This window comes from Vanessa cardui, chromosome 23 (assembly GCF_905220365.1).
Source record: "Vanessa cardui chromosome 23, ilVanCard2.1, whole genome shotgun sequence".
Taxonomy (NCBI): Eukaryota; Metazoa; Arthropoda; class Insecta; order Lepidoptera; family Nymphalidae; genus Vanessa; species Vanessa cardui.
The window spans coordinates 2,128,132-2,149,623 of record NC_061145.1 but is presented as its reverse complement, the minus strand read 5'-3'; the positions used below and the strand labels follow the sequence as shown (position 1 = coordinate 2,149,623).

The window sequence follows — 21,492 nt, the reverse complement described above, 5'->3', positions numbered from 1 at the left end:
TGTGCTGGTACTTTAGCGTGGAGGTGTGTCTTCGTATGAACAGTTCTTTATGTATTAATCAAATTTATGTACTTTTGTAAATGTTGTGCTCATTAAAAGTATGATCTATCATTTTTTAACCTCGTATAATTTGTGTTAATAAAATATCTGAATAAAACTCTTACTAAATACATTATGAATCCGAATATATGTATAACGATCTTTAAACTGAACTTATATGTATTGCTTCTTATTGGGCGATCTAACTTAGCCGGTCAGGACTTTGTCATAAGTGGCTACGTAGTAACAAAACCTTTGTTCAATGGTAGGGCTTAATGCAAGTCGTCTGTGTAGGTATCGCCCTTCTAATATTCCATTGTCAAGCTGCAACTTATTGTGTTTCAGTTTGAAGGGTGAGTGAGCCAGTGTAATTACAGACACAAGGGACATAACATCTTAGTTCCCCAGGGTTTGTTGATATACATACTACATACGTACTTTACGTAGTTAATATTTAAACACTCCGTAAAGCAAATTTTCGACTGTCATTTTTTTATTGTCATAAGTTATAACTTTGAGAGCCACTTCATCAATAATTTCTTTCTAATCAACAAGTTAAAAATTAGTTTAGTTTAAAGACCGTATACAACATATTCTGGTGTATGAAATCTTTAAATGCATTTATATTTTGTATATTATTTTTAACTATTCTCGTTTAACGTACTACATACTTCTTTAGTTTATACTTCCAGGTCCAGAATACTGTATACATATTTATTATTACCAACTAGTGCTGCGACAATATCGACTACAGATTTATCGATTTTCAAAATTTATATTTATCGATATGCGAGCTATACTAATATCAATCATCAATAGTCCGTTGATAGTTCGGGAGTACAGTCGTTGTAAGAAAAGGTTCGTCACCTTAAGATCTATTATCGTGTGCTCAGTATGAGCGATAATCTATACCAATCGATGACATACATATTTTATCGCAATGATCCAAAAGGCACTAAAAGTTTAAGACTTGATAAAAGAAACTGACGAAGTTTTTATTACTCTGACTGTACATCACTAGTTTATATAGTCTATTAATACAACATGATCGCTCCATTAACCTTCTCCTCTAAGGCTGGAGCGATGGTGTCCACATCTCTTCCATCTGCAGCGGCTATTAGGATACATACATTATTTATAAATGCTGTTATTGTTGCAGCTACTATGAGCCTGAAATTAAAAAAAATAACAATTAACACAGATAGAAAATGTTCACGGTTAAGACTAAGGCTCAGTATATTTAGACCTACTGGTAAATTTTGGTTATGTATATCCTAGGGCGAGATGGCCGCGTGGTTAGAACGCGTGCATCTCCATGGATTATTGCGAGTTCAAACCCAGGCATAACCACTGAATATTCATGTGTTTAATTATTGTTTAGGTCGTACTCGGCGGTGAAGGAAAACATCGTGAGGAAACCTGCATGTGAATAATTTCAACGAAGTTCTTAAAGTTACATGTGTACCCCCAACTCTCATTAGTGCAGCGTGGAGGAATATGCTGTAAAACCTCCTCAAAGGAAGAGGAATCTTTAGTCCAGCAGTGGGAAACTTATAGGCTGTAAATGTTGTATCTTACTGCCTGACCGTTTTCAAATTCTAAGAGATATTAGTGTCGATATTAATCCACAAATTTGCCTTATATATTGCCTCACGCCCATAATTTGATGGGATGACATTTGGACTTGAAAATTCAAGTACAGGATAGAATTCGTGGTTTCTGAATTAAAGCGTAAACACAATCAACTTCCAAACGTTACAACATTAGCATCATCATCATAAACTATTTTCCTTTTGTCTGTTTTATAACATACAATATAAGAATACATTAGATTTAGATTAGAACATTTAGAACAACTCGCTTCGCTCGTGTTCACTAGTAAATGTTCGCTAAATCGTTTAACGAAATTTCGACGAGTTTAAACTCATGTTACCAATTTTATTTCATCGAATTATTACCTAAGCTAGGCTATACCTACTGAACTGTTTAAGCCTTTTCTCTATTTACTAAATCACATCGTTATAGAATATATTTTTGAAGCGTCATTAGCGTAATTGTTGACGGGCCGCTTAGCGTAGCATTGCATGTAAAAGTCGCAGAATTGATCCTGGGATATTGTCGTAAGCACTCCTAACATAAGTGATAAGATTTTAAGGAGGGATAAATAGGTATATTAGTATTGAAATAAAACTAGTTTTAACGGATTTAAATCGCGTATATTAACTATTTTTATCATCCCGACGTTTCGAGCATTTTGCAGCATTTTCACGGGTAAAAATAATTAATATACGCGATTTAAATCCGTTACAACTAGTTTTATTTCAATGTGTAATAATCGCGAAAATCTAAGGCAACATTAGGTATATCAGTAATTTCTTAATTCATTTGGGGCATTGACAAAATACTTAAAAAAAGAAAACATTCAAGTAGTAAAATTAAAATAAATATTACCAAAAAGAGAGTCCCAAGTCAGCTGTCATGTCAGAAGACCACGTGTTCGCTAGATCTTCATCCGACATAACATTGTGCTGCAATCTCAGGAAGAACTCTGTCAACCAAACTGCAATTGCGCCTAACGTGAAGAGAACTGGAAAAAACGTAAAATTACATTGTTACAAGATTATCGGGGCTTACATATATGAGGCTATATTTTTGGATCGAATTCATCCTTGCGTTTATTTGGACTTGGTGACGTCAAAACTTCAACCAAAAGATCTTCCAACTGAGCCCAAAAGATGCTCAGACAAACAATTGACAAAAGTTATATCAAAACCAATATGTACTTTATTCAGGTACCAACCACTTCCTACACTATTAATATTCCACCAACTATTGGTTCTCAAATGTTGTGTCTCTTGGGCCCGTAATTGAACCGGCCTATGTACTTTGGCAACGCATCAATACACATCTATCAAATATGATCAATTTTGAAAATAAAAATTGTCCTAAAACTTACCAATAGCACTATTACATAAAAGCAAAGGTCGTGGCGAGCAACGACTCCTTGCAGCTGAACCCAATGCAGCCAACACACAGGCGCCAGCAGAGGCAGCCAATGCTACCGCCAACTGGGCCGCGGTACCGCACCACGCCCAGCGTCGAGCTGGATGAGTGCCCGCTTTTACTGAAACGATATAAGAAGCAATTTAATATCAATACAATATCCTTTTGAAACCGTTACAGTCGCTATACACAAATATAATCAAAATCAATCGTAACGAGGTTTTCTTTTCAATACATAGGAGTTTAAGCTGTCTCAATGTTAAATCATAGGGTTATAGCTGCTGCCGTCTCCATCTCATCTGTGACAGCCAATCTCAATGGAAACCTGCCCAATATACAAGACTGTATCGTGTAAAAGTGTGTGTGCAAATACTGACAGACAGAGAAGAGACAGAGTTCACGTATACCAACGGCTTTGTACACGACACGGGAGTCTACAGAATTGCAACATACATTTGTGGTTGGAAGTTTATACCCTTCAAGCTGTGGGAATGGGAATTTTTTGATTATCCTATTAACTTTTATCGTTCTTACTCAGGATCTGAACGAATCAACTTCGATGTTTATGGATTGAGTCTTATGTTTTTTTTTAGGTATGACTGATGAGAATGGCTTGTATTCATAAGTATATTATTATTTAAAAGCAAAGCATAGATTTATTATTCATTAAAGGGGACTTTATAGAAATGCCTGGATTTAGGCTCGGTTTACATCACAGGACACTAATTATTGCAAAAAAACAGCATTGTAAACCTGTTTTCTGAAAAGCGATTTTCTTGCCGTTTTTTCTCTTGGAGAGAGGCTGTTTTTCGAAACGGTGATAATTTTTAATTTAAGACAATTCAAAAACACTTCATTGTTAAATTTACTCGAATAAAATTGATTTGATTTGATAAGGTTATCAAATCTAGTTTTACTAAACATAAAAAAAATCTGTAAAACACTTACTGCTGAAGTCATGATTCCTCCAGCCGTAACCGAAGTTCAATTCCTTGTGACCTTCAAATAATCCGAAACTGATTCTACCCTCGGATTCGATGGGATTCGACAACCTTCTCGCTCTCGCGTCCACCCAATGCGTGGTGCCCAAAGAGGCGACAATCAACGCTATACATAAACAAGATCCGAAGAACGTCGCGAAAATCATCGACCGTTTGAATAAATTCAGCTTCATCGTTCTACGCTGTCGAATTAACTATTCTAGTTCAAGCGGTTATCGCTAGATGGCGTTATGTCACATTTCTTCAAGCGTCGTTTGTCTCACTCACTCGTTCTCGTGTTCACGAGACGGCAATACACATTGTTGCTTCTCATAACAGTGTTTTCTTTCCCATGGTGAAAAAGAAAATCTGAAACAATCAAAGAAAATTATTGGTACTGTTACGTGATTAACATTCAGAGTCAAGGCATTGTTTGATCAGTCTTATAATTATAGTTGTCGATGATTCCGGATTTTTATGTCAATATGATAACCTACCTATAGCCTATTCGAATCGAAGTCGGAATTAAGGTAAACAAATTTTAGATTTACGTATTTCAAGCGGAATACTTATAGCTCGGAGTTAATAATAATAATAATAAAGCCTTTTTATTTCCTATAATGTTAACATATTTTATAAAAGAAAATACTTATATCTATGTTAGTGTTGTATTATTTCTGTTTTTTTTTTTGTTAAATTATACTACAGGAACCCCTTCGTAGGGTATAGTCCTCCTTCAATTCTTTCCATTTTTTCCTATTCTGTGCTAATTTTTCCAGTCTCGGAAAGCTCGGAGTTACAAGACTTAATTATCAATATGTCTTTATTTATAATACAACACTATTACACATAACTAATTCTATTCATTTTACTCTACTTAACGAACGTTAACGAACATATCATCGGAATTTTGGATATATATACGATATACGCCATTTTTTGGAAATCAATAGTAAAGATCAGCCTACGACCAATTATATCCAATGCGTTGTTTCATCGGATATTTTCTATTGTTTTAAGCTGTGCACTAAATCTCTACGTAGTATAAAGAAACATGCTTTCCATTTGTACGGTTGGATTTTGCACTTTACGACGGGTTTTCATTAAGAAATCGAGTGTATCATAAGGTTTTTTTTTTTATTTATTATTTAAAATACAACATCCACAGGCTCGCAGATGCCTGTGCCTTTTTTTACATGTTATATTAAATTACATTTTGGCGTTTTATATTTTATACTAAACATTAGTAGATCTTCGCTGGAAATCATTTTTGTCGTCTTCTTGGGAGACGTGGCCCACACTTTTTCACATTTTTTTTTTATTTTTTATTTTTTTTTAAATAATATATACATAATCTATAATAAATAATATATAATAAAAATAATATATAAACTATAATAAGTAATATATAAATAAAAATATATAGCAGTATATGTTTCATAAGGGTTGGCTTACATTTAAAATACAGTCAAAGCTCCTTATTCGCGCTTCCTTCATTCGCGTTTTCACTATTCGCGGATAAAAAATATGCGACCCAATTCCTATATTCGCGGCTAAAGATTTCTTTATTCGCGGATCTAATCGGTACATCGGTACATACATATTATTAAAAAGGATTCGGTTTCCTTTGTAAACGCGCCGTCAAATGGACTATTAAAAAATATAAAATAGACCTTATTACAACTATGCCTAAAGTATGTTGTTATATGATATAGACGCTGCAATGCTTCGACTTTTCCTTTGACATAAGCCGCCTTCGCCGCGGTCGGTGTTTTTGAGAATGTAAACAAACAAAATGTTTAAGTAAAGCAACCTTATTACTCAATGCATAAAGTATATTGTTAAATGCTGCCACATATTAGACGTTCCGTTCTTTGGTAAGAGCCGCTTTACGTGTTTTATTGTTTCATCTTTCCATTCGTTACAAAAATTGTGATCGAGTAACACGTCTCTTCCGTTGTCTTCCTAACTTATAATGTCGACTAAAAAAAATGAAAAACGAGTTTCGACGCGTAAAAAATCAGTTTTACCACTTAAAGTGAAAATAGAAATGCTTGATCGTTTACGTCTTGGAGAGTCGTTTGCATCCATATCACGCTCATTCAATGTCAACGAATCAACTGTACGATCGATAAAAAAATGCGAAGATAAAATAAGGTCGTCTGTAGCTTCAACTTCACTGTCAGCGAAAATTGTTCGTGATCCAGCAATAGAAAAAATGGAAGTGGCGTTGTCATTATGGATCGAAGACCGCAACCAAAAAAGGATGCCCCTGAGTGGTCCAATGATCCGGGAGAAGGCAATGCGTCTTTACGCACATTTTAAAGAACCTGGTGGTAGTGGTGGTGGTGAATGTACAGATGGAGGATTTCAAGCATCGGAAGGTTGGTTCAATAAATTTAAGGTGCGACAATCATTGCATAGTATTAAAATCGTTGGAGAAGCTGCATCTGCAGACACTGCTGCAGCAAAAAAATATCCAGAAGAATTTGCAAACCTAGTAGCTGATGGAGGATACAAACCTGAACAAGTATTTAATGCAGACGAAACTGCACTGTTTTGGAAGAGAATGCCAAACAAAACATTCATTTCTAAAAGCGAAAAGTCTGCCCCTGGATTTAAGGCAGCAAAGGATAGAGTTACAATGCTGCTATGTTCTAATGCATCTGGTGATTGTGTCATTAAACCACTGATGCTTTACAGATCGTTAAATCCTCGTGCTTTAAAAAATCAAAACAAGGACAACCTGCCAGTGTTTTGGCGTGCTAATAAGAAAGCGTGGGTTACAAGCGCTATTTTTTGTGACTGGTTTCGGAATTGTTTTGTTTCTGAAGTTGAAACTTATTTAAAAAAAAAGAATTTAGACTTTAAAGCCGTTCTAGTTTTGGACAATGCACCAGGTCATCCTCGCGAACTTGAAACTATGCATCCAAATATAAAAGTGTCATTTTTACCTCCCAACACGACGGCTTTGCTTCAACCTATGGACCAAGGAATAATCCAGGCCTTTAAGCTCTATTACATTAGACGAACCTTCAAAATCATACTGGATAATATGGAATGTGATCCTGATATGAATGTTATGGAATGCTGGAAGAAATTTAACATAGCAGAATGCATCGTAAACGTAAAAGAATCTTTGGGAGAACTGAAGCCATCCACATTGAAATCATGCTGGAAAAAACTGTGGCCTGTTTTGACTGCGGAAAATGACGAAGAATCTGTCCAAATTCAAACTTTAACTGCAAACATTGCCGAAATAGCGAATGGAATAGGACGAGATGGGTTCGACCAGATAGAATCAAGTGACATTCAGGAGTTGCTTGAATCGCAAAATGAAGATTTGACTGAAACCGACTTGGAGGAAATGTTAAATTCACAGCCTATTGAAGAAGAGGCTTCAACAAGCACTGAAAACGTGACATTTAATTTGAAAAATCTTAGTGAAGGTTTAAAAATGGCAAATGAGCTTTGTGATTTCTTTATGAAAATTGATCCGTCTATGGAACGAAGTCTTATTTTTAAGAGGAAAATTGCTAATGCCACTGCTGAATATCAGTCTGAATTGAAGGAGCTCTTAAAAACTGCCAAGCAAGAAAGAATTACGAAATTCTTTAAACCATTGCCTAAGCCTGAAGATAATAATTAATCAATATGGTCAAAAACTTCAATAAAATTGTTTTTTTTATATATTTGTTTTTTTATTTTGTCACCTAGGAACGTATCCCCTATAATCCCATATAAATTACCATTCCATATTCACGGTTTCTGTATTCGCGGCATATTTACGGAACATATACCCCGCGAATAAGGAGCTTTTACTGTACGTGCAAGTTATACTTTGTAGAGGAAGTCTAAGAGACAAATAATTTCAGATGGATGGACGATTAATCTTCATATGTTTTAAGAATAAGAAGTAAGTGTTATATATGAAATATTCCGTGCTTTTATCGAAGATAAATCACGTGCTGTTTAACAAGATCATTTTATAATTAATATTTACATTAAAAATATGATAAAAACAGCGAGTGAGATGGCGCAACTCAAGATAATCAATTCGATGACGTGTTCCATTTTTAAATTGATTCGTAATAAAATAAATTTCAAATTTAATGAATAATTTTGACAAAATACTTAAAATCTAATGTACATAGATACCCACACCTTCATAATTATCATCTACATGTAATTCTACTAAATGAAGATGTATGACATTATTTACTAGATTAATAAAATGTGTTACTTCTTAAAATTGTTGCGTAATAAAATATTTTACATCTTTCAAACGTCTTGACACACACACATTCGTACAAACACATATTCACATTTATTAACTAAACACAAATGGTAGTATTTCTAAATGTAAGTATTTATAACAATCACATTAGTTACTATATATACAATAGATACGATATTTGAGAGAAAGTAATAGGGCTGTTTTAAGATTATCTCACAAATAAACAAAATAAAAAACATGACAACTTTGAAAACAAAATGTCCAGTAATAATTAAATTAATTCTGACAGATATCGCTTCTCACACACTCCTTAATTCGATCTCTTTCCCCCATCTTCCCACTCCATCTCTTTACACTCATGCTCATTGCTCTTTAAGTTTAAACAGACCCCTTATTATTATTATTTTTTTTGTCCATGGCATTTTTCGAGTATTAATACGACGTTCTATTCCTTTATTATATATATATTTAGGAGATTCCTTTAACTATGCAACTGGCTGGAAAGAATGAAATAAAATAAAGAAACAAAAGCGCGCGAAACTGCATCAAGCTGTCATTATTCTATCATTTTGGGCGCGAACAGTAAGGTCAATAATATTGGCGCGACTTGTAATTTGTTATAAGTGTTATTTGTGTTTTATTTGGATTTGTAAACTCAACCGAGTAAGTAATTTACTTCAATATGTATGATTTGGTGATTTATTTATGTTAAGATATTTTCGAAGTAAGAACTATTATGTTTGCTTGTAAATGATTGAAGTTGTTTATATCCTGATTAAAATTATTTATGATCTTGTCTTTTTTTAATCTATTTCACTTCTGTATGCTAAATTCAGAAGTGGGATACATTTACACGCCCTTCAGGCTTCTTATTTTTTATTAATTCTGTAAAAATTACGCGGTAGTTCTGTAAAATAATTTATAAATAAATCACCAAATTCATTGTTGTAAGATTAAATATTGTAAACTATTAAGGCTGATAAACAGCGTAGTTCGAGAAACAAGTCGCGTCGATATGAGACCGGTGATAGCAATGATATTCTAATAAACAGATATGTTGTACATATGCTAAGCATTGGAAAGGGGTGTGCCGCGTCGGGGACCGTTTATTTTGAGTTTCGTTACAGGTAAAAGGGATGACTAGATGTTTTAATTGCGCAAAACGTATTACTGGCATAATTATGATGAAGGCGACTGGGGCCGGGCGTCCCAATTGGGACGTTTTCTGGTCTTCACTTATTGCGCGTTAGTGACGTGTCTGTTTACTAGAACATCATTGGGTGATAGGTTGTAGAATACGTCTCGAATGCGAAGTAATTAAAAATAAATCTCATTCTTGATGAGAAGCGGCACCGTGTTTAATTTTACACGAACTATGTAGGGTCACTTTAGACTTAGTAGCTTAAAAAATGTTTCACATAATCGTGTTAAGTTATGTTCGTATATTGAGACTTGCGAGATAAATATGTGGTTAAGATTTCATAAACACAAACGGTTATTTAGATAGTAGCGTACAAATAGCGTCATTTTTAATATTGACTAACATATACCTATATCAAAACTATAATCTAGTTCCAGGTGAGCTGGAAAGTTAAAATTAGTTATGCAGATAGGTAATCAATTTAAATACAAATGATAAGTTCTGAAAGTAGTAAAATTTATAATTTTTTAATAAAAATGATTTTCCTAGGAACACTTACATATGTGCTTAGTGTTTGTAATGAGTGTATAAAAATAATAATGTAATAATCAGCATTCAAAACTTATGACAGCTAGTCTTTATGTGGATTTCAAGGTCTTCATGTGAAAATATACCTTTTTATTCAAATATTTTTGATTTAGAACTTATAGTTGAGGGTATAGTCGACAATCGTATTTATCGAGTTATTAACAGGGACTTAGTATTAATAATTGCTTCAATATTTTACGCACATCAAAAGTGTAAGATCATTATTATCATAATTAAATAATAGACATTTTGGTATACGGCATGCGGTGCGACGCCGAAGCAGTGAGGTGGGCGATACGGTGAATCGTTTTAGAATGGGTATAGTAAAAATAAGTCAAGACAGTTGTACTTTACCTAATTGACTCCTCAAATAAACCGCTAAAAATTAAAATGATTGGCTTACAGAAATCATATCTTATTTTAGACTGCTGTACGATGTTAAAGTATGTTTATTTCCCGCGCAAAATATATGTAACTAGTTTAATACTGCAATGTTGACAATTAAGTATGGAACACAAAAAAAAAAAAAAGAGAAACCAATTATATTCCGTAAACTTAGGTAAATTCAGTTGTATCTCGAAAACAAAAACATTTGGTATTAAGTTTGTTATAAATAAGTACTTACGAATAGTTTATGTACAAAAAGTAAAAGTATTTCATTTTGATGAGATGAGACGTTATCCACAAGATCCCGTTTGGATGTAAGGTACCATTTTCAAAATTGTACTTCTTCATGAAACCCTAAGCCTCGAAGTCAGGATGTTTCATAACTTAATACCTTCGAAATCATTTAAATTTTATTAGGTAGTACCTTTCAAAAGTTGCCACCTCGCGTGACAATAGTGAAACCGAAAACATAGCGGCTGGCATCACTAATAGGCTGATATCTATTGATCCTTCAGGCTGTAGTTATTCCTTGAATTTGTGTCTAATTGAGAGTACCATGCCCAATGTTCTGCTGACGGGTATTGTATCTGATCAGTTACAAGTTTATTTTTATTAAGGAACTAGGGGTGTCCTTTTGCCGAATTTATTAAATCTAAAATTTAACCAAAACAAAAAATGGAAAGTATTTTGTGTTGAACCCGAAACACATGATATTGATGTTTGGTGCGAAGAAGTTGAAAGATTCAATATTTCTAATACATGGATCTGAATGTTTGTCTGACGTGTCGAGCTGTTTCAAGGGTGCCGCACATTTATGGCTTAATGAGTGGTTAACCACTGATCGCTATTGGTCCATTTTTTTGTCGTGAATTCAAGTCATTGTTTCCGTGAATTTTTGAGTAAATTAACATTTTATATGATGCGATGGTTTATAGTATGCCCGAAGGACACTTAAAATAGTTAAAGGCTTAAGAGACGAACTCGTGATACGAAGCATAAACGTGCAGGCTAGGACAGCCGCGTCTTATGCAAACCTTGCTTACTTTGATCTATGTTAAGCCTATTCGCAGGTTACAAGACAATCGATGTCAACCACAATAAGGCACGTATGCTTAAACCTGGCACATTTTTTTTTATAATGCCCAAATAAAAGGGTTGCTAATCAAATTTCTAAGCGAAACACACATGGCGGTAGGGTAAGTTGTAATGTTTGAAAAAGGCAAGGCATACTGAAACCTCTTGCTTCGCTAAAGACGGGTCCACCAGTCGTAATACCGGTAAGGTTATTTGCACTGACCCGTCGCTGAGGTTATCTGGTGCCCCCTGAGATACTGATTTAACCACTGCGGCTGTCCAAGATATTCCGGTTGATGTTCTCATCGACAGTGGTGTTTAAAATATATCAGGAGTGTCGTCTGATGATCTGATATACTTGTCATGCGAGAGTAAACCAAAACGATGAACTTTAAAAGGTATAAATAATTCAATGATAGAAGCAAACTCTTTTGTGACACTAACTTTTGAACTCTATGAGATTTCCTTCGAGGCCAGTTTTGTAATAGAAAATTTTAATAACTTCAGATATTCTCAACCGTTAAGGTGTTACATACGTACGTACAAAAGACAGCAATATCTAATCCGGTCATCAGAAAAATTGGTTCATGTAGAATTGCGTCAAACAGTAGAATACGTTTATACGCCTCTTCTGGCCATTGAGCGAAATCTCTTGAGGGTTGAACATTTCGCTGAATTATATTGTACATTTCGGATTCAGCATCAACTACTGTCACCGCGGGTGAAATGCACATTAACGTCACAGAAAACACTTCTTTTGCTTATCGATCATACTGGCTATCACACACAAAGCAATACAAAGTTCGTGACATAATAAATGATCTTAAAGATAAGGGTATTAATCGAGACCCAAAGTCTGAGTATGTCAGCCCCATCATCTTAGTAAATAAAAAGAATGATAGAAGCATCAAGATGTGTGTCGATCATCGAGTGCTAGACCGACAGATGCTCAAGGAACGGTACCCTTTACCTCTGGCTACTGGTTTTGGATTAAAGCAATAATGAGTCAGTTAATCACACTTTTTGTGACTCCCGAAGATTAATATGAGTACTTGCGAATCTCTTACGATTTTAGTAACTTACCACTTGTGTATCAGCGTATTATTAGTAATACACTACGTGAGAATATTGATACTGGTAATGTCTTGATGTATATTAATAATGTTTTAAATATGAGCAATACCATAGAAGAGGGTATACAATGACTGAATGTATTTTTAACAACTCTAACGAGGGCAGGTTTTTCGATTAATCTTACTAAATGTTCTTTCATTACTTTAGAAGTTGAGTACTTAGGACGTATCATTTGTCAGGGTCAGGTCAGGCCGAGTCCTCAGAAAATCAAAGTCCTAGTTACTCCATTTTTCAGTAATATCAAACAAGTTAGACAATTTCTGTGGGCTAGGCAGGATATTATATGCGACGCTATATCTGAGCTATGACCACCATTATGCAGCTAAGACCTCCTGCATAACCCGCCCGACCCATAAAGACGACGTATTTCATTAGGGTACTGAACAAGAAAAAGTCATACAAAAAAACACTAATTCCAATTACAGACATACAGACTGACATGTTATTTAATTAGCTCTAAAGTTTTATTGCAGAAGCTACCTGGTACCAAAAATGAGTTCCTGGAAGGCGCGTGGTCTTCATGGACGATTGGTCATGATGGACGAGTGGTCCTGGAAGGCGCGTGATCTTCGTGGAAGATTGGTCATGATGGATGTGTGATCCTGAAAGGCGCTTGGTCTTCATTGATGGACGTGTGATCCTGAAAGGTGCTTGATCTTCGTGGAAGATTAGTTATGGTGGACGAGTGGTCATGGAAGACGCTTGGTCTTGAACATGTGGTCCTGGAAGACTCTTGGTCTTGGACGTGTGGTCCTGGAAGACCCTTGGTCTTGGACGTGTGGTCCTGAAAGACGTTTGGTCTTGGACGTGTGGTCCTGAAAGACGTTTGGTCTTGGACGTGTGGTCCTGAAAGACGTTTGGTCTTGGACGTGTGGTCTTGAAAGACGTTTGGTCTTGGACGTGTGGTCCTGGAAGACGTTTGGTCTTGGACGTGTGGTCCTGGAAGACGTTTGGTCTTGGACGTGTGGTCCTGGAAGACGTTTGGTCTTTGACGTGTGGTCCTGGAAGACGCTTGGTCTTGGACGTGTGGTCCTGGAAGACGTTTGGTCTTGGACGTGTGGTCTTGAAAGACGTTTGGTCTTGGACGTGTGGTCCTGAAAGACGTTTGGTCTTGGACGTGTGGTCCTGGAAGACGTTTGGTCTTGGACGTGTGGTCCTGGAGGACGCTTGGTTATGCTGGACATGTGGTCCATTGAGACAGTTGGGACGCCTTCTGTCTGCTGTTCTGTTCACAGGTTTTACAACGCCTGGACTCCGACTTCGGATGACTTCACCGCTATAGAAATATTTGAGGTGGTATTGGGGAAAATAAGCAATGAGAGCTCTCACTTGTAATTTTTATTGGCTATGCGAACCTTACCGTTTATATCAGTTGTAGCATATCCCTAGACATGTGAATGTTTCAGATGACGAATGTAAGCTAATCGCAGAACCCTGGACCGCACTAACTTCTCTGACTCTTTTGACACTGCGATCGCTGACTTCGAGCCAGAGCGGCGCTACCAACGCTACGAGGACGTCGCGAAGTCAGAAATGGCCGATTTAGGAGATTCCTTTAACTATGCAACTGGCTGGAAAGAATGAAATAAAATAAAGAAACAAAAGCGCGCGAAACTGCATCAAGCTGTCATTATTCTATCATTTTGGGCGCGAACAGTAAGGTCAATAATATTGGCGCGACTTGTAATTTGTTATAAGTGTTATTTGTGTTTTATTTGGATTTGTAAACTCAACCGAGTAAGTAATTTACTTCAATATGTATGATTTGGTGATTTATTTATGTTAAGATATTTTCGAAGTAAGAACTATTATGTTTGCTTGTAAATGATTGAAGTTGTTTATATCCTGATTAAAATTATTTATGATCTTGTCTTTTTTTAATCTATTTCACTTCTGTATGCTAAATATATTATAATATTATATGTTAATCATTTACCTTTTGCCTATAATTTTTTTAGGGTGATTACTAAAACAATGCTATCTTCTTCTCTCGCATGTCAAATCAATAAAGATAGAAAGAGATAAAAATATTTAACTAACCTCGCTGTATCTTATGAATGAGGTCGTATCTTCAAAAGAATCATAACTATTTAGCATTTGTTGATTACATGAACAATCGTGCTTTGACGTGTAGGTACGTGCTGTTTCCAGCTACGGATGCCCGCATTTCATTAGCATTCTTATCTAAGATTCTATTTTCAAAAACATTTTTCTTTTTTTTTTAATGATAGAAATTGAAACAGAAATTGTTGATTGTGATGTCTCAGCCTTAGAGAATAGATATTCGACTTTTCTGTAAATGTCTATAAGACCATAACGTATACTAACTCGTTGTGGTCAAACAAAACACAGAGTCATAAGTACCAAAGGAAAATATTGCACTTATGACACTTTGTCAACAAATTAGTGTGTACACTAGTACAATTCGTTGAATCAGTTAAATAAGCATTAGTGAATTATTCGATTAAGCTCCTAACCGTCTCCCCAAAAGGTCTTTGCCCAGCAGTGGGATATTAACAGGTTACGTATACGTTTACTTTTTACTATTTAGCAACATTGACCTCTATTACTATCTGTTGAAGCACGCTACTACTACATTACTTTTGCACGTTTTTTATTATGTTAAGATAAAGTTTTTTCAAGTTGATCAAATTAATTCGTTGATTTATGTTCGTAGATTTATCGGAGCCAAAAAGCGCTATCATTCTTTAATGATGAATAAGAAATTCTGTCTTTTCCTGTACCATACGAAAATACGTGAGGTGAGCTCCTATGTTGTAGCCTTCCATAATAACACATTTGATTATTGAATTAATTTGTCTTTAAGCAGAGTTTATCTTATTTTTTATACAGATTATAAACTATTTGAGCTAATTCATTAAAGCAACACTTACCATTAATAGTCACTCGAATAAGAGAACTAAACTTGAGACTTTTTGCGTGTAATTTCTTAATTCTTTACAAGTTTCAATATAACATTTAAAATCAGTAAGAATACAATTGTTTCAGTAGCAATATCTGGAAATCTATGAATGCACTAACTGTTAAGTAATCTTTTGTACACAGACGTCTTTAAATGTTGTTTTTTTTTTTTTTTTAATTTGGCAACAAAGTCCATCGTTCAACTGCGCAAATGATTCAAGAGGAAAATAAATACAAAACTATGACTGTAATGCACTTATATTCCTATTTATTAAATAGTAATTAAACTTTATAATTACTAGACTTTATCATTTAATATATTATATAAGTGATATTGTTTAATATGAGTCATTAAGTACACTGCTTAATGTATGGATGATATTTATATATTTCACAATAACCAGGCATAATATAAGAGATCAAGTACATTGAAGAATAAAAAAAAATCGATACAATTCACTAATCAAATGTCAAAAATAATCCTGTTCCATATTTAAATGTCAAATTTAGCGCCATAACGATCGTGACATTAGTAAAATTTAAAATAAGAACATCGATCTATCTTTCGTGTCGTCTTTACTATGTGACATTGGGTATAGATCTTATTCGCTCACGAAGGCGTGCCCCACCACATTTAATTGTTATCAGCTCGCATTAGTAAGAGTCAGGGATGTTCGTGCTTGCGAGATGTGTTGGTGTGCGTGAGTCGGCAAAGAGAATTAAATTTTTAATATAAATAAAATAAATATAATGTCGCTATTCAAGCAAAAGATAAGATACAAAATAACTTGTCAAAATGGTATGTTTTTTTTTACTTAATCATCACCAAAGACTATACAAAGAATTGTCATTATACAGGATATACCAATTAATATGTATTACATTTCTTGTAACTTGACGATTCAGATGTCCTTATAGGAACCTTACTTTTTTTTTAAGAAGTTAGCAATTAGTTTACTAAGGTGCTAGGAAACACAAAGTGTTATATTTGGAGGTATGCAATTATTATTAATAAACTCATATTTTCTCATTGTATCCGATTTGGGTTTTGATTCAGATCGTATGAGATAGTGTAAATATTTATTTGCATCAGGAAGACAAACAACAACAACAACAGCCTGTAAATTTCTCACTGCTGGGCTAAGGCCTCTTCTGTCCATGAGAAGATTTTTGGAACATATTCCCCCACGCTATTCCAATTCGGGTTGGTGGGATACACATGTGGCAGAATTTCTATGAAATTAGATATATGCAGGTTTACTCACGGTGTTTTGCTTCACTGCCGAGCACGATAACTTATAAACATAAATTAAGCACATGAGCGTATATGGATGCATTCAAATTTAACAAAAATTTTTGAATATGAAAGATAGTCAATCATGATCTCAATTGAGCAATAATTGAGGCATTTGTATAATAACTGTTGCAGCGGCAAATAAAGTAAGTCAATTGACCAAGACGATTGAAATGTAGGCTTTAGGAAAAGGAAATAGCATTTCCAGATATAGATGTAAAAGTTTAGCGAGTTTTTTTTTCTGACGTAAGTAGTACAAGAGTCGCGTTGAATTACGAGTACATATTTGTAGATGAATTAAATTAATTAGAGAGATACAATGATGTTGTAGTAAACAGATATGTTATTAACGCGCAAAAAGTGAAGACTAGAAAACGTCCTAATTGGGACGTTTGCCTTTAGTCGTTTTACGTAGCAATACGTTATAATACATCATAATAACGTAGTAATACGTTTTGCGTAATTAAAACATCTAGTTATCCCTTTTACTTATTGTTTTTATCAAGCTATCCTTTTTACTTTTAACGAAATGTAAACATAAACTAAAATAAACGGTCCCCGGCGCGGCACACTTTTTTCAGTTGTTTAGTATGGATATAACATATCTGTTTATTAGAATATCATTGGAGAGATATCATATCTTAAGGCGTCGTAAATTTCGATATATTTAATCACCGGTCAGTGGCTTCGTACATTTTAAGGTGTTGGTTGTCTGGCGTCAGACAAAAAAACTATGTCTTTCTTAGAGTTCAAGTTTGCTTCATAGCAAATTTTAACAAATTCGATTCAACAGTTTGGTCGTATAAAATCGACAGAGTTACTTTCATATGCATAACATTATTATTATTATTCGGTTTAAATATTTACGCATAGTATTTTATTAATAAATAAGTCAATGAACACATTTAAAGCTCATATCAAGAAAAAATTAATAACTAAGGCATATAAATTACTCAATACAAAATTAAAGATTAAAAGCATGGACTTAGCATTTATTAATTAGTAGACAAGGTATATAAATAATAATTTTTATTAATAAATAAGCCTATGGAAACATTAAAAACTCATATAAAAATTTATTAATAACTAAGGCATATAAATTACTCAATACAAAATTAAAGATTAAAAGCATGGGCTTAGCATTTATTAATAAGTAGACAAGTTATATAAATAATAATTGTATATTACTGACATCTTCTGTAATTTAAATAGTTGAAGTTTAGCTACTCGGTTTCTTCTCGGTAGAATCCACTTTTCGAATATGTAGTAGCTTTTAATATAATTCAACTCTACAGCCTAATTGAATAAAGAATATTTTGATTCGATTAGCAATATTTAGTCAGAATAGCTCTGCATTAATTCGTGCAGATATTAATAATATAAATTGATATGCAAATTTAAATGAACTCATAAATTTTATACATGAATAAACTGCTTTGAATTGCTAATGACGAGTGTATATTATGTTCTTATAACACAATGACTTCGAAATGATCGCGTTTTATGTTCAAGACTATTTAGTTAATCTAAACAAATGTACATGTTTATATCATCCATGTATGTCAATAAATCAAATGTTTTTATGTAATAATTTGTATACAACAACAGCCTGTAAATTCCCACTGCTGGGCTAAAGGCCTCCTCTCCCTTTGAGGAGAAGGTTTGGAACATATTCCACCACGCTGTTCCAATGCGGGTTGGTGGAATCAACATGTGGCAGAATTTCTTTGAAATTTGTCACATAAATCGAGATGGCTCAGTAGAACGCGTGCATCTTAACCGATTGCGGATTCAAACCCAGGCAAGCAAGAATATTCATGTGCTTAATTTGTCTTTATGATTCATTTGATCGGCGGTGAAGGAAAACATCTTTAGGAAGTCTAATTTCATAGAGTTTCTGCCACATGTGTATTCCATCAACCCATATTGGAACAGCGTGGTTGATTATGTTTCAAACCTTCTCCTCAAAGGAAGAGGAGGAGCCCAGCAGTGGGAAATTTACAAGCCGTTGTTGTTGTGTCGCGTGTATAGTAGTGAATATATTATGTACGTACCTATGAATAATAATACTCACTTAACACATTATACGTACTTTACCATCTCATGATCTAAGATTGAATCGAGCTGAGTTCATAAAACGTGACGATTTGTCATAAATTTCCTCCTAACTATCTTTAAGCGATGTTTCTGAATGGAAAATGAGAATTGTAAAATACAAGTATACTTGAATCAGAAAAATAAAAACGCAATGTTTTCGTAATATATGTCTTTAATTAATTTTAAGGCTCAAATTTTATTTTTTATGGTTATAGGTTGGCGGACGAGCATATGGGCCACCTGATGATAAGTGATCACCATCACCAATAGACAATGACGCTATAAGAAATATTAACTATTCCTTACATCGTCAATGCGCCACCAACCTAGGGAACTAAGATGCTATGTCCCTAGTGCCTGTTACACTGGCTCACTCACCCTTCAAATAGGAACAAAACAATACTGCGTACTATTGTTTAGCGGTAGAATATCTGATGAGTGGGTGGTACCTACCCAGGCGGGCTTGCACAAAGCCTAACCACCAAGGATACTATAAAATGTACATACATATTTCCAGTATAGCAATATGACGCTTCTGTTAATGATTATATCAGCGATTTATACCAATAAATCACATGTTTTATATGACAACTAATGCAAATCCGTTAAAACAACCAACATAAATGCATATTTAAATATTTAAAAATAACAAAAATAGGCGTGCTTAAAGAAACAATGGATTTACTATTGTTTTATATAACTATACGTATGTGAGATGCCGCTTTGAGACCGGAATATATAAGTATATATGATGTTGCATTAACTGCCATTAAGGCTTCGGGAATACTCAGAAATAGTCATCAAGCAAAAGAAACAAATCTAAATTATCAGCAATCTGAGTTGTTCGAATTATCTAAGAATGACAAGAAGAATAAATTGCAGCATCTTATTAAAACTAGCTGTGCCCGCGACTTCGTGCGCATTCAAATTGAACGAGAAAGTTATTCTTGTAACGTAAGTTACGACATCAACAGTGAAAGTCCCATCAAAATTAGTGCAGCCATTCCAGAGATTACAAGGAATAAACTTACAGACGTACAGACACAACAAGTTGAAAAAAAAAATATTATTTAGGTGTATGTACCGTGTAAACATAATGTCTGTGGGATTGTAGTAAGTAGACGTTTTAAAAAGTCATATTTCTTTAATTACTTTAGAAATAATAAAAACAACACATCTGCCATTCGGTTTTGTTCTATGTCAGATGTCTAGTATCAACTACTTATAAAAAATAAATCATCTAGTAAGGAGGGAGGCAGGAGCAGTACATACAGAAATTAACGAAACTATCATAATATACCACATTTATAGGTATGCATTTAGTAAAAAGCGGTTGTTTAAACTCTTAGGGGTTGTTGCTGCGTCTATAACATTAAAGGGTAACCTTTTCTTGGCGAACACATTATCATCTCCTGGAGTATAGCCCTTGACGCTGGCCAATATTTTACGGGTAGAAATTTAAAAGTAAAAATGACCTAATATATTAAACAATCCATTGAGGCTTGGCTGTTAATGAGAATTCGAAATTCAAATTCAATAAATATTATTGCCAACTTTGTAATTCGAACTAATTTGAATCTGCGGTCATAATCTCACCAATAAAAAAAAAATTAGCCCATCAAGAGAGCGGAAAACAACAAAGTTACCTTTTAGTAATGTTTTATCTGTTGAATTTAAATTATGCAATATACAGACTTGGTAAACAACTGGCTGGTACAAAAAAAAACTCGAAAAAAGAAATTACTTTAAATTAGTTCATCGCGGAAAGCCATGAACTCCAATTCTGGCATCTACTTAAGGTAAACATTGCATCGGCTAGTAAAACCTTCTTTCAACTTTTAATGAAACACACAGAATACAAAAGTATGTACATATCAGCAAATAGAAGAAGAATATCCAATTCAAATCTGTACAGGGTATCCGTTTCTATAGTAAAATTCCGCAGACATTTTTAACTTTGCCTCTTCGTAAATTCAAATTGTTTATAAAAAATACATTGGTAAAAAAGACGTATTACTTGATACAAGATTTTGTAGATGATAAAAAAGCGTGGAATTAATACCTTTTGACTTCCACGCAGGATGTATTAATTTAGATAATTGTATTAACTAACATGACTTTGTATTTTTTAAATGTTGAAAAAGAGTAACTACTGAGTTTCTTGCCGGTTCCTCTCGACAGAATCTACTTTCCGAACCGGTGGTAGCTTCACTTAATTGTTAAATGACGATTCAAAAGTGCTTGTAAAAGCCCACTTGAATAAAGATTATTTTGATTTTGATTTTGAAATAGGCAGTTAAGCTGTTTATGAGTTAACAAGCTTATATATTAACATTCTTAAGCGCACGTTGAAGTGCGATTTCACGTTATAATTGGGTCAGATGTTTTTATAAAATACCAACAATTATAAGGAGAAATCGCTTTACTTAGTATCAGTGGCGTGGATCCCATGGATAATGGGTTAATCTAACAGTTCCTTTTAGAAACCGCTAAAGGGATAAAATAAGTCACTTTTAAAATGGTATAAGTATGTTTAAGGCAGTTATGGAAAAAATCATTCCATGACAAAAAGGCTTTTTTCAGTGATTTTATATGC

At 34.2% G+C, this 21,492-nt stretch overlaps 2 protein-coding genes across 2 annotated transcripts in view; one reads left to right on the top strand and one right to left on the bottom strand.

Moving 5' to 3' along the window:
* Positions 1 to 982: 982 nt before the first annotated feature.
* The window catches only part of LOC124539653, a 40,417-nt gene continuing 19,907 nt past the window's right edge, over positions 983 to 21,492 (bottom strand). The window contains exons 2-5 of the mRNA XM_047116954.1: positions 3,991 to 4,391; positions 2,996 to 3,163; positions 2,491 to 2,626; positions 983 to 1,209 (exon numbers count right to left, since the gene is read on the bottom strand). Of these exons, the coding sequence (XP_046972910.1) occupies positions 1,074 to 1,209; positions 2,491 to 2,626; positions 2,996 to 3,163; positions 3,991 to 4,216 (666 nt within the window). The 5' untranslated portion in view covers positions 4,217 to 4,391 and the 3' untranslated portion in view covers positions 983 to 1,073. The remainder of the gene's footprint in view (positions 1,210 to 2,490; positions 2,627 to 2,995; positions 3,164 to 3,990; positions 4,392 to 21,492) is intronic.
* On the top strand, positions 6,241 to 7,671 carry LOC124539611 (tigger transposable element-derived protein 1-like). The gene has a single exon (XM_047116905.1). The coding sequence runs from the start codon at positions 6,241 to 6,243 to the stop codon at positions 7,669 to 7,671; it is 1,431 nt and encodes a 476-aa protein (XP_046972861.1).

Coding starts and splice junctions, on each gene's coding strand:
- LOC124539611 (XM_047116905.1), top strand. CDS start 6,241: ATGGAAGTGGCGTTGTCATTATGGATCGAAGACCGCAACCAAAAAAGG.